We start from the raw sequence: 13520 nt of genomic DNA on the forward strand, positions 1-13520 counted from the left end.
ATTTTGATGATTATGGCTTACAGCTTATGGAACCCACGAAATAATTTTTTGAAAATTAGAATATTAACGTTACATGAAATCACACTGTAGTAGTGACACGGTAATCCCGTGGTCATTGAACCATGTTTTGGTTATTTTGGCAGTGTGGGAAGGTGAAAATCCTGCTGAAAATCATCTTCATCTTCATAAAGCATCTTCATAAAGCTTTTCTGCTGAAGGAAGCATGAAGTGCTCTAAATGTCCTGGTAGACGGCTGCATTGACACTGGACTTCCAGGACATCAGAGCACTTAATGCTTCCTTCAGCAGAAAAGCTTTATGACATTTAGATTTTGTGAGTTTCATAAGCTGTAAGCCACAATCACACTTTGAAAAAGAAGACAGGGAAAACAAAACAGGGCATTGCTAACATCACATCCAGTCAGCCAGCTCCGTTTCTCGTAACAAGCGCGCGTAAAGCTCCGTTTGTAATGATATTGTCGTCCTCTGTCACTTGCCTGCTGCTGGATGTGTAAATCTGGTTGTTCCGGTCCGAGATCCTTAATCTTTTTTTTTTTTCTTCAAGCGAAAGTCTTGAGAAAGGTTTTTTGTGTGTAAATAAATAACAGAATTTGGATTAGCTGCTGCCATTGCGTAATAAAAAGTGATCAGCCTAGTAGCAAGCAAGGTTATTTCTCGCCGCGTACAGTTGAATGACAGGTGACGAGAACCAATCAGATTGGATAAAATAACATGTATCCAATTATGATTGGCCAGGGACGCAACGACTTGCGCCCCGAGGAGGATCTTTAAGAAACCAATCAGAGACCAGCTTCAGGTCACATGCTGCCCGAGAATTTGTGTACTCAATAGACACCCATGTGTCCGGCGTCCCTCGCCCATGAAACGTATTGAAAATAGTAAATAGTTAATCGATTAAAGACAGTTTTTATTAAATTCTGAGGCTCTTACTACCGGCACATGAGTAAACTATTTTTTTTAAAAATATTATTTCATTTTAATATAATGTTTTTACACATGTTAATTTCTGAAATGTTGACGGGGGCGGCGCCCCAGCGCCCCCTATGGACAAGCCGCCACTGCTAATAACTTTTAAACCGTAAGGCCTATCAACAAAATTATTTTTTCCTCTGATTCCTGAGCTCATGGCGATTTGATTGCACCCTATGACGTCATTTTCCGTCATGAAAAATTGTCCGCCATTTTGAATTCTCAAAAAAGCTTACTTTTTCGAACTCGTCCTAGACGGTTGCTCCGATTTTCACCAAAATTGAACCAGATCATCTTCAGACCATGCTGACAAAAAGTTATTAAAAGCTTTTTGATAAACCCAATCTTTATCAAATAACACGCAAACAAATTTTACGTAGCGCTTGCGAAAACAGACTTAAGGCTGTATCTCCGCAACGCTTTATCGTATTCTGACCAAACTTGGTACATGTCATCACAAGCCTGACCTGAGGCTACATGCAGCGTTTCGGCACAGCGCCACCTACTGGTCCAGAGATATGAAAAATTGCTATTTTGGCTTATAACTTCTGAACGGTTTGTCCAATAATCCTAAACCTGGTCTCGTTAGATTCAGGGCGTCATGCCGAGTCGACTGATATCCAATTTTTCCAGATCGGCCATTTTGTCTGTCGGCCATTTTGAATTATGTGCTAAAATGCTGTATTTTTTGAACGCATAAACGAATTTTTACGAAACTCGGTATGGGTCATCAGTACAATGCCCTGAAGGAGCCTGAGAAGTTTCGAAACAGCACCACCTAGTGGATAATTTTTTTTTTCAAATGCTTATAACTTTGGGTGTGGTCGACTTATTCTCACGGGAGTCATCTTCTTAGACTCCTGAATCGTTGCCGAGTCCAACGATACCAGACTTGCCAGGTTTCGGCATATGGTTTGTGCAGCGTTGTAATTTAGCGCTAAAAAACATTTGGCGATATCTTCGAAACCGCTAGTCCGATCGAGACGAAACCACCGTCAGAAGTTTGGAAACATAGGTCGATAGCTATACACCAGTGTTTCTCAAACTTTTTCAGCCCAAGGACCACTTTATCTTCAAAATTTTTTCTGAGGACCACCTACCAGAATCCCACTCTAACACGCCCCCCCCCCCAAAAAAAACTAAATAAGAAGGATAAGCTAAATTTAAGTTTAATATGCAACTGTTTCAAGTCAAAAACTAATTATTCAAACACAAATGCAATGATATGATCAGAAATTATTATATGAATTTTATTTCATTTGAAAAAGTAATTGTGAAATGAGTTGCAGCTTAATATGAACAGCAAACTGCACAATATGTGAAAAAAAACTGCAATTAAACGTACTGTAACAGCCTAGGTCCCACTTAATTTCATTCCAAAGAGCCATTAGTTTAAAACTGAGGTTGTGGGTTGTAACTATGGTAACAATAAAATGCTGAATTTTTTTTTACCCTAAATGTCCAATATCACTGAAATCACTGGGATTTTACACATGAAACAAAAACTAGTACATTACAAAACTAATAGATCTGTGGATTTTATATTTTGAGATTTCCATCTAAAACTTAACTTGAATATTAATGAGACGAGTGGTGCTGCTTATCACACATCAGTTTCTGAATGTCTGGCTCCAAAGAGGAGAGTTTCAGTCTCATACTAGGCTCCACGTTTAGTCTGTTGCGCTGTTTTGTTTTCAAACCAACCAGTGTGGAAAACCCAACTTCACAGTTGTATGTAGTTGGGAAGGGCATGAGCACTTTGAGGGCAGATTCTGCAAGCTTTGGATGTTCAGGAAGGAGCTGAGCCCAGAAGTCTGTTAAGGGCTGTTGTTTGAATGACATTTTGAGACCTCCATCTGATGCAATGTCCACAAGACTATTGCCTTCTTGTATTGAGAGCTTGGTACATTGCTCGATGATGTCGCCAAACGGATTTCTGATCCACTCAAAGTCCACATCTAGCTCTGGAAAGTATTTTCCCAGCTGCATGTGAAGGCCTTGTAGATGTTCCTTTATGGCTGTGACGGTGTCGTCACCCAGGGTCTCTTCAGTTTCGAGAAGAAAGTCCGCTAGAGTGGGGAAACAGTCAAATTCACGGCGATCAATACGTGCGCACCAAAGCTTTAATTTGGTGCGGGCCCCTTTAATTTTGTCCTGTACAGTGAAGACTGTGACCGCTTTTCCTTGCAGTGCTAAGTTGATTGTATTGAGCGTGCTGAAAATATCTGCAAGATAGGCTAGTTTTGAAAGCCACATAAAGTCATGAAGTCGATCATACAGTTCACCAGCTTGGTGCAGAAATAATTTTACTTCATCGCGCAGTTCAAAGAGACGAGACAGGACCGTGCCACGGGATAACCAGCGCACTTCAGTGTGGAACAGAAGTTTTGTGTGCTCACTCCCCATTTCTTCACACAGGACTTTAAAAAGACGCGAGTTGAGGGCCTTGCCTTTGATTGAGTTGACTATTTTAACTGCCTCGTCCAAAACAGTTTTAAGGCAACTTGGCATCTTTTTCACCGCGAGCTGTTCTCTGTGAATGCAGCAATGAGTTGACACAGCGGATGGAGCAACAGTACGCACACGCGTTACCAGGCCCTTGTATTTGGCTGTCATCGCAGTTGCACCATCAGTGCAAACTCCAACACAACATTTCCAGTCAATGTTATTATGCACAATGAAGGCATTTAGTGCATCAAAGAACGCTTCTCCTGTGGTGTTCGTTGGAAGGGATTTACAGAAGAGAAAATCCTCGTCGACTGAGCGTGCATGGATGTATCTCACAAAACACAGAAGATTGGCCTCGTTACCAATGTCTGTGGACTCGTCCAGCTGAAGAGAAAAGAAGGGACTCTGGTGTAATCGTGTGATCAGCTGCTCTTGGACATTTTCGGACATTGAAGTTATGCGTCGCTGGACAGTGTCATTGGACAGAGGTACTTTGTGCATGTCATCACTAGCTTTCTTCCCTAGCATTACGTTTGCCATAACTTCTGCAGCAGGCTTAATTAGAGTCTCTCCAATTGAATGGGGTTTCCCCGTTTTTGCAATGAGTAGAGACACTTTGTATGATGCCTCAGTAGCCTTTGCATTTTCACCGGGCATAAAAAACAGTGAGGTGTTTTTACTCATGTGTCGCTCAAGCTCATCACGTTTTCTCGCAAAAAATGACACTGGTTTATCTGTACAATCTTTGTGCTTAGACTCAAAGTGACGCTTGAGTTTAGATGGTTTCATTGCTTCATTAGCCAATATTTCATAACACAAAACACAGTGAGGTCTAGGATCCTCAAGATCCCCAGTCCAGGAAAATCCAAAATGTATGTACTCATTGTGATATTTTCGCTTAACTTTCTCACATGGTTTTCCACGGTGCGCTAGCTCCGTGGTCTGCGGGAATGTGGTGGCCAGTGGCCGTGACTCGGTATCTTCGGTACCGGCTTCAGTGGGCCTTTGTGGTGCTGTAGTTTTGCTGCTTTCAGTGGACGCTTGATCTTTTCTTTTGACTCCTCTTTGGTTTAGCCACCGATCCATTTTTACGTTATTAAAACCCTTTCACACGTAAGTTTAAAATATTTTACAAATGTTTTTCAAGGCGACCGTTATTTACAATCTGTCACTTTATTGTTTCCATGGTGACGCGTCATTGTTTGTCACAGCGCAAGCACAACACAGCGCTGAATGAATGATGATCTGCTTTTATGTCATTTTTCCTTTTTTATTCAAAATATTCACACATTTATTAGCTGTAGTATGAAACACCGATATTCCGATTGTCAAATATGTGCATGTGGATGTGTTTTGTTGTATAAACACCTTTATAACGATCGCGTTAGTTGAGCTGTATGCGCGATGGGCGGCGCCATGTTAGTTTGTGCCACAGTTCAGAGATTTACAACACGTCAATTCCTCCACTTCTCCCGAAATACATGAACGTAAGTGGCTGGTGAACTGGGAGAAGAATAGGGTAAAATGTAAAGCTACTTACACAATGTGTATCTGATATGAATAAAACGTGTCGTCTTTTATAATATAAAGGATTATTATTGCCGCTTCCATAGACATCAGTGTGTATTTTATCATTGTTTTTTAGAACTGACGTGATTTTTAACAGTCTGAAACCTAAAATAACCATCATGTGGTTGAAAACATTGAATAGTTGTGATAACGTTTTATGACAAGCACTGAGCGCGGCCGTCTCTGGCTCAGTGCCAGCCAACGCGCCAAAGCACATTTGAATGCAGTTGATCACGTGATGCACTGACCATTCTAATCACACCGGTGCGTGCAAAAGGGTTACAGAATGGCAAAAACTGTTATCACAGTTTCGCAAGTGCATTAAAAATCTACTTAAATAAGTGACGATTTTATAAACACTTGCCTAGTTTAGGGCATCTTTTCGGACCACACTTTAAGAATTACTGCTATACACCAATGCCCATATCTCAAAATATTGATAGTAAGGGGTAGTAAAGTTCAATCAAAGTCATGTGTCAGTCATTTTTGACGTGTTTTTTCACATAAATGTCTATAACTCCGAAGCGAATTGAGATATTTTCACCAAAATTGACACACATGTATGGGCTCACTGTGAGGACACATAAAAAAAAGGTGGGATTGAGCCTCTTGGTGGCGCTATAATAGAACAAAACATGAAATTCCCATTGACTTTAATACAGTTTTGTAATGTAAAATGCTATACTTAAAGTCCCTGTAAAGTCAAAATTAAGTATGTGTTCTGAGTTTGTCATATCACAGAAAAATGTGTTATTAGCCACCCAGCCAAATTTGAATGATAAAAAAAGCCGGCAAGTACATAAAATAAGCTATTAAAATCTTGAAAAAATGAGCAGTGGTCTCTGCTCTCAAACGCTGGGGGCGTGTCCGCCGGCTGCGCTGAAACCTGTCTGACTGACATCCAACTTCTCGAGTGACTTTATGCATGAAAGACTCGGTCTCTTTTGTGGTCGGAAGGGGCTGCTTTGTGAACAGATAATAGTTTCAATTACTTGGCTAAGGAATCATATTGATCATATAAATAAACAAAAAAATCACGTTAGAGTGTTGCAGAATTTAGTAGCCTACTTACTGTGGACTACCTACTATAATTATAACATAAGCACACAAGGCAGCCTACCCTCATTGGTGGGCACGCACTGCCGAGGATGGCACAGTTGTCGGCGCGACGGGAGGATGACGGCCGAGGCGGGAGATAGACGGTTCGGCCACATTCACCAGTAACAGCGGATTATCAGAGCATCCCAGTTGTCTCCGACGAAAGTTTATAAAACTATCCCGTGTAAAATGATCACTACAGAGGCGGGTTTTGGTGGTGATCCTCAGCTCTCCATCAAGGTGGCTCTTCACAAAATTAATCCACCTCTTCTTGATGTGATCGTTTTTAGGAAATGTAAATAAGGACACCGATCTGTTTCGTACATGATCGCATCCAGGTAGTACGCATTTCCGTGACGAAGGCATAGCTAACTAGCAAACTGTAGGCTGTAGTTATAATAGTACTGACAGTAACTCGCGATTGAGCGCCAAACTGATGCGAATGTGCTCTGTTTATATTGTTAGAGAGCGGCCAGGCTCAGGGGCTCCAGTGCGTCATCAAGTAGGGGCGTGTCCAGGAGCTCAGGGGCTCCAGTGCGTCATCAAGCCCCTTTAGCCCCGCCCAAAAAATCCGGAAAATAGCAATGGTGAAAAACTGTTTAAAGGTCTAACTCCACAATTCAGTACTTCGCAGTTCACAGTCTTTGTAATATGTTTTAGCAATACATTTCTAACATTTATAATGTGTTTAGAATTTTTTTTTAGAATTGCCTTTACAGGGACTTTAATGAATGCATTGCTGTAACATTACGAAACTCAGTATTGGTCATCAGTACAAGGCCCTAAAGGTACTCAAAAGATTATGAGACAGCGCCACCTTTTGGTCAAAAGTTATAATGAAATTTCCAAAAATGCGAATAACTTTTGAATAGATTTGCCTATAGTAATGACACTGGTCTCAATTAGGGTGACCAGATGTCCCGAAAAATTCGGGACAGTCCCGAAATCTGAGCTGTTGTCCCGAATCCGGCCCTAAATGTCCCGAAAATTATACTTATACAAAATCTTGAATAGAACTTGTATGATAAAACATTAAAAACTGTCCGTGGAGGTTGAGTTTCTTTTTATCTTAGAAAAAAAGAAACAAAAACAGATGCCGCAGCCAAAAGCAGCCAGTGTATTATGATATATGAGCCAGCCCCCGCCGGCCGGCGGCTCATTGGCTGCGGCATCTTTTTTTGTTATCTTTTATTTCTAAGATACCGAAGGCGCGAATTTAGATATGCATTTGTAAGCTAATTTTCATTCATTCGTTTTGTGGACATGGCTGAACTGGAACACATCGCTAAAAAGAAAAAACGCCACTGCAGGTACCGGGAGGAGTGGGTGGGGAAGTATCCATGGATTGCGACAGCCTTAAGCCATGAGAGTAAAGCGTTCTGCAAAGTGTGTAGGAAAGAGTTTGGTGTTTCTCACGGAGGGGAGGCAGATGTCAGGCTGCATGCTAGCAGCAAACTGCACTGTAGCAACACCGCGACAGTACAGACCAACACATTGGTCTCGTCCTTCTTTAAGAAGCAGGATGATTCCATGTATACTAAAATAGCTGCTGCTGAGCTGACCTCCGTGTTCCACTGTGTGGCCCACCAACAATCATATAGATCACTTGATTGTGCAATGAAATTAACACCAAAACTGTACACTGATTCGGCTATAGCTAAACTCATCAGCTGCGGTCGCACAAAAGCTTAAGCACTGGTCACAAACGTCCTGGCACCCCTCGCATCTGAATTCTCCCAGACCCTCGAGTCAAAAGACATATTTTTTTCCATTGCAACAGATGCCTCTAATAAAGGCAATGTGAAAACATTCCCGGTCTCTGTGCGATTCTGGACTCCTGAGCAGGGCATCAATTCATTATGTTTAATTTATTTGACAAGTAATTTTATATCGTTTGACCAGCAGGCGTCACCAGCGCGCGGTGTTTACAATTTTTTTTTTGAACACTACACACACAGGAGCAAAGTTGAGGCATGATGTCAAAATGACTATTCAGTCTTTATATCTGCAATGCCTTGACAGATTGACACCAAACTTTGTATGTGACCACATCACATCAGTTTCGTAATTGCGCCACCTTTTGGTCGAAAATGATAATCATATTTTTAGTTAATGTATGTGATTTTTCAACCATTTTGCCAAAATTCATCTTCAAATGTCTTTAACCTGTTAACCTTCACCAGAGCGAGGACGCTCTGAAGCGTTTTTTTTTTAAATAGTTCAAAGTTACTATCAGATTTAATGTTATTACCTTGACAAACTATACATCATTAAAAATATATAAGTCTCACGTTTCAGTATTTGACCACTATTGTATTCTGAGAAACTTATAGTGACAGTTATGTCTTAATTTGTGTCAGGATTTATGTAATGAAAAAATGAGTCGATACCTTTAATATGAATTATGAGCGTCAGCTGCTCCATTCAGAAAAAAACTCCGGTGCTGTTGTCTTGAGAACGCGTGACAAAACAACGTTCCTCAGGGCTTTTGGCTAAAAAATGTGCAGATTTGGAGAAATATTGATATATTATCATAGGTTTACATCATATTTCTATAGACAGGAATAATATTTATTGAATTTATATCCAAATGCGTCGATGTATACATAAAGAGCGCTGGATACTCTGATGTACTGTGTTTTCAATCCATACAGCAGGCTGAGGGCGCCATTTGCACAGTTTTTTCCAAATATGAAAGCTCACGAAGAAGAAATAACCTGTGACCTTCCAGGACGTCACTGACATAAACACAGCTAACGTTAGCTTTCAGAGATCGCTATAACATGCAGATAAAGATGTTTTGAAGACAATAAACATGATTGCAATGATATTTGATTTACCTGTGTTCTTCGAGCCATGTCAGGTATTTTTATAATAATAGATTATATGTATAATGTAATGCTAATCGGTATAGACTTTACAATAGTGCAGAATAATATCAAATCATATATTTTCTGTCTGATTTTCTTTTCTGAAGCCAAATAAGCTCATAGAAGATTATTTAAAACACTCGACTTGCACTATAAAGTAAGTTTGGAGCACAAACAGGGTTTTAATCTCATAAATTGTCGTGTATTGATGGTGTGCTAAGCTAACATGCTAGCTAGCTCTCTAGTTGCACCTGCCATCTAGCTGTTATTTTTTATGATTTTTTTTCTAAATCGGAATGCTTACTGAAATATTTCTTTATTTAAGAAAGGCATTTGATACAGTTTCAAATGTGAAGTGAAGATTATGAAAGAAATTAGGGGGTGAAACACCGTGATTAGCCAGTCGTTAGCGATTATAATGGAGACAAAGGAAAATAATATTTATGGCCATAAGCCGGCTGGAAAGGTGTGTGTGTTATGTGTGCAGGAGAGAGTGACACTGAATGGGGCTCGTTTGCACCACAAAACAATAGAGACAATAGACTGAATAGATGCTAATAGATGACAATAAACACAAGTTTGCATTTTAGAGTCAATTCAAAATAAAGTCATTTGAGATGATCTTGAAAAACATTTAACAAAATACAGAGTTTTAGACTTATCACCTTCAAATTTTAAATATAACATGGTCAGACATGTGTCTTTAGCTGGAGTGCATTTCTAGAGTGCTGACGGGCCAACTTCAATTTAATTTTCATGAAGATGTTTCATAAAAATAAATTTCTAATAACTTACACAACTTTGAAGCTATTCATAATTTTTTTTTCATTATGACAATAATTCATTCTACATTTCCAATAAAGTGGCAGGTGTCAGCTTTCAAATGAGACCATACTTGAGCTTTTAGGACAAAGGGTCAATTAATTGAATCTTTTTTAGGTTGGGTATGCTATTTCTGGGGATTTTTCAAAAGTGGCGCTGAAGGCTAACAGGTTAATTGCTCCTTGCTGCAGTTTGTCTCACACTTTCAGCCATGTAGGCATATCTCGTCGTCTGCTTTTGCGCTTGGCCCCGTAATGGCTGCTTGCAGCTATATTTTTATTTTATTATTATGTTCCCTTAGGTGCAATTATAGTATTACTATAGTTTTTTTTAACAAAAAACTTTTAAAATGTAGTGATTTATGACCTTTTCCCACCCTGTTTCTCATCCTCTGATTCAAACAGTCTGTTTTGGGGGTGTTTCCCCTTTAAGAGTTCAGTGTTAACGCCCACTGTTGTGATTGGCTAACGTCAGTGCCTATGCATCAATTATTAACGCTCCCAGCCAGAACATTTGCGGATTCAGCGTATTTAAAAAGTAGTTTAAAGTTTTAAATACATTACTTACAGTTTGCGTCGTCGTTGTTGAGCCCAGAATAGTCGGCACGGACTTATCTTTGAGCAACAGTTTTCTGGCAAAGCCAGCATCATTTTGGGATTTGTTCTCAAAACAGTCATCCTTCAAATGTATAGAACAAACACTTACATTAACACTGCCGTGACTGAGACGTCCGCAAAAAATAAAGTGCCTCCATTTTTCCCTGACGTCTGGATCTTTCGGCAGCGTATTCAAAGATGTTGTTTGTCCACAGCCAGGAACAGCACATCTGCGGCATCGTAACTTCCCTGTACACAGACCCACTCGCTGTCCGTCGACTGAACACTTGTGAGGCGCGCGGGCGCGACAACGATACAAAATGAGCGTAGTTGTCTTACGCTTTAAGCGTAGTTGTCTTGCGCTGGAGGCAGTCATATGCAAACGCTGGTACGTCACTTCGTACCGTGACGTCACTTCTTACCATGGATCCAGAACGAGCTGTATTTAGAGCTTGATTAAATAAATTAAACTTGCAGGACGTTTTAATGACACAAAGACCTCTTATATACCAAAAGATCAAGGCAAATTTGGTTTCTCATGTCATGACCCCTTTAACACACTGAACTAAAGACAGAGACTTAACCAGTCACACACCTTTGTGCCATTTCTGAAACATAGTACATACCTGTCATTTCAAAGGTGTTTGATTTTTCACTTTACCATGTCTCATGTTTAAGTCAGCAGGACTGGTAACTAAAAAAAAAAAAAAAAACCTGTGACCATGCTGATATCGAGAGAAACTAGGGCTGCATGGTTTTGTGAATAGCCTACATTTTAGATTTGGTCTGGTTAAAATCGCTTTTTAAAATGTACAAAATACACACACACACATATATATACTGGGTTCGAATTACGTGGGAGTCAGTGGGAGCTGAGCTCCCATAGAGAGAGGATGAGCTCCCATGAAAGCAGTAAAAATCATACACCTGTGGGGGTCTCTAAAAATCATCAGGACACACATCCCCTGGTTTTTCATTAAAACTAAAATAATAGAAACATAATTTATAGGTAATATATATATATATATATATATATATATATATTATCAAAGTATTGCGCTGCTGCTCCCATTAGAAAGTACTTTTAATTAGATTTGCGTCTGAAAAGCCACTCGCTGTTTTCTGAAGGAATTTACAGACTGTTGAATTTATAAACAGATACAGAACATTTTATTCATCGTGCCATTTATACGCCAAAAATAGTTTTTTTTTTTTCGTGTAAATGATACGCACTGCAAACCCCTTGGGTAGTGGTGTGGAGTACTTGTGTATTACACGCCATAAAGTGCGTATCATATGCACGCAAAAAAATATTTTTGGCGAATAAGTACGAGAAATAATTTCGTGCTATAGATACGCACTTTCAAGAGAGTCTGGCAGAGTCATTTTCACCTCACGATGACGGTAAGATAATATTTCTTTCTTTTATGATTGTTTGGTAATTTACTGATCTGAATAGAACTTTGACATTACGCTTGTCCGGGACACGTGCGTGTGTTTTTTAAGGGACAAGTGAAAGAGAATTGTACTTGCCCAACCGGACAAAATAGTATCATATTATCATGCTTAACACAGAGAATTTGAATAATTGTAATGTGATGATGCAGATGCATCTAAATCAGAGAATATCATATAGGTTCGGGAGGTTGGCGGGTCGATGATTTATTTTTAACAGCAGATTCGGGGGACTCAAAGTGCACCAGATTAATTAATTTATCTTTAAAATGTACACAATTTTCTTCCGGGGGGGCAAGCCGACGGACCCCCCTAGAGGTACCGAGCTCAACACACAAAAATACTAAAAATAGCAGAGACTATAATCATGACATGGGGGCGCCAGCACTAGCCTTGCTCGTGAACTGGAGCGCATCTCATCATCAATGATCCGAAACTCAGTGTATTATTATGAATATATGTACTGTAGGCTAATAATAATTGTGCCCTCCCATGCATTGCATATGCCCCCGTTCTGGCGACGGCACTGCACACACCGCCTGCTCATAGGCTACTTTTCTTTTCTTTTTTTTTAAAGAGATTTTTTTTTTTTTGCTGGGCCACAAAGATGAAATCATAATTCGAACCCTGGTCACAACACTTGCTACTTCCGGTTCACGCAGACTTTAATCTGTAAAGCAGCTCTGTAGAAAACACAGTGATGGCCTTGGATAATTAAAACAATACAAAAATGGATATTAAAAGATTCCAAAAACCTTCTGAACGTGAGTTGAAGATGAGTTGACCCAGTCTTGTGTGTACGCTACTGTGGAAAAGAGGAAACGATATAAATACAGTATATATATATTCTGTGAAATAATTTGCTATATCGTATTTTCTGGACTAAAATAAATTTTTTTTTTTTTTTTTTTTATAATCTAAAACATGCTGTGATTTATACTCCAAAGTGATTTATGTAATGCATTTAATGATATAAGTAAGCAAAAAGCAAACACCAAGAGTGTTTTTAAAAGACATGTTTCAAACACACAGCTACAGACTGAAACACTGTAATTCAATTTCAATTCAATTCAATTCAAGTTTATTTGTATAGCGCTTTTCACAATACATATTGTTTCAAAGCAGCTTTACAGAAAATGCATTTCAAAAATATACACACAAAATACAGTTAGTTAATCATAAAATTTAGGGCATAACATATTGCCGGCGTTGGGTCGTCTCTTCACAGGCGTCGAGTCGTCTCATCACAGGCGTTGGGGCATCTGAAGTCTCCATGAGAGGCTGGATACATAACTGGAGCTGACGAACTCTATTTGAGTTATAGGGACAGGCGTCCCGAGATAACAACAAAAAAAGGCAGATGGGAAATAATTAGCGTAGCTGCTGTTCATAATATGAATACATTTGATCTGATTTAACTGTAGTATAAAAGGTATGAGATGCATCATGTGAATTGCTTGGCTAAAGAGATGCGTCTTTAATCTAGTTTTAAACTGGGAGAGCGAGTCTGAGCCTCGGACAATATCAGGAAGGCTATTCCAGAGTTTAGGAGCTAGATGTGAAAACGCCCTCCCTCCTTTAGTGGACTTAGATATCCTAGGTACGACCAGAAGCCTCGAATTTAGCGATCTTAAAGAGCGCGATGGATTATATGGCGATAGAAGATCTCTTAA

The 13520-nt window shown here is 39.6% G+C and overlaps 2 protein-coding genes across 2 annotated transcripts in view; both read right to left on the minus strand.

The window, feature by feature from the left end:
- Positions 1 to 13520, minus strand: part of LOC307004279 (uncharacterized protein) — a 72468-nt gene that overhangs the window by 50748 nt on the left and 8200 nt on the right. The window lies entirely within an intron of this gene.
- On the minus strand, positions 2568 to 4523 carry LOC307004535 (zinc finger BED domain-containing protein 5-like; the record flags this gene model as incomplete). The annotated part of the gene is made up of 1 exon (XM_079623853.1): positions 2568 to 4523. The coding sequence occupies one exon, from the start codon at positions 4521 to 4523 to the stop codon at positions 2568 to 2570; it is 1956 nt and encodes a 651-aa protein (XP_079479979.1).

The sequence above is a fragment of the Phoxinus phoxinus genome, assembly GCF_949152265.1.
Source record: "Phoxinus phoxinus genome assembly, chromosome: 9".
Taxonomy (NCBI): Eukaryota; Metazoa; Chordata; class Actinopteri; order Cypriniformes; family Leuciscidae; genus Phoxinus; species Phoxinus phoxinus.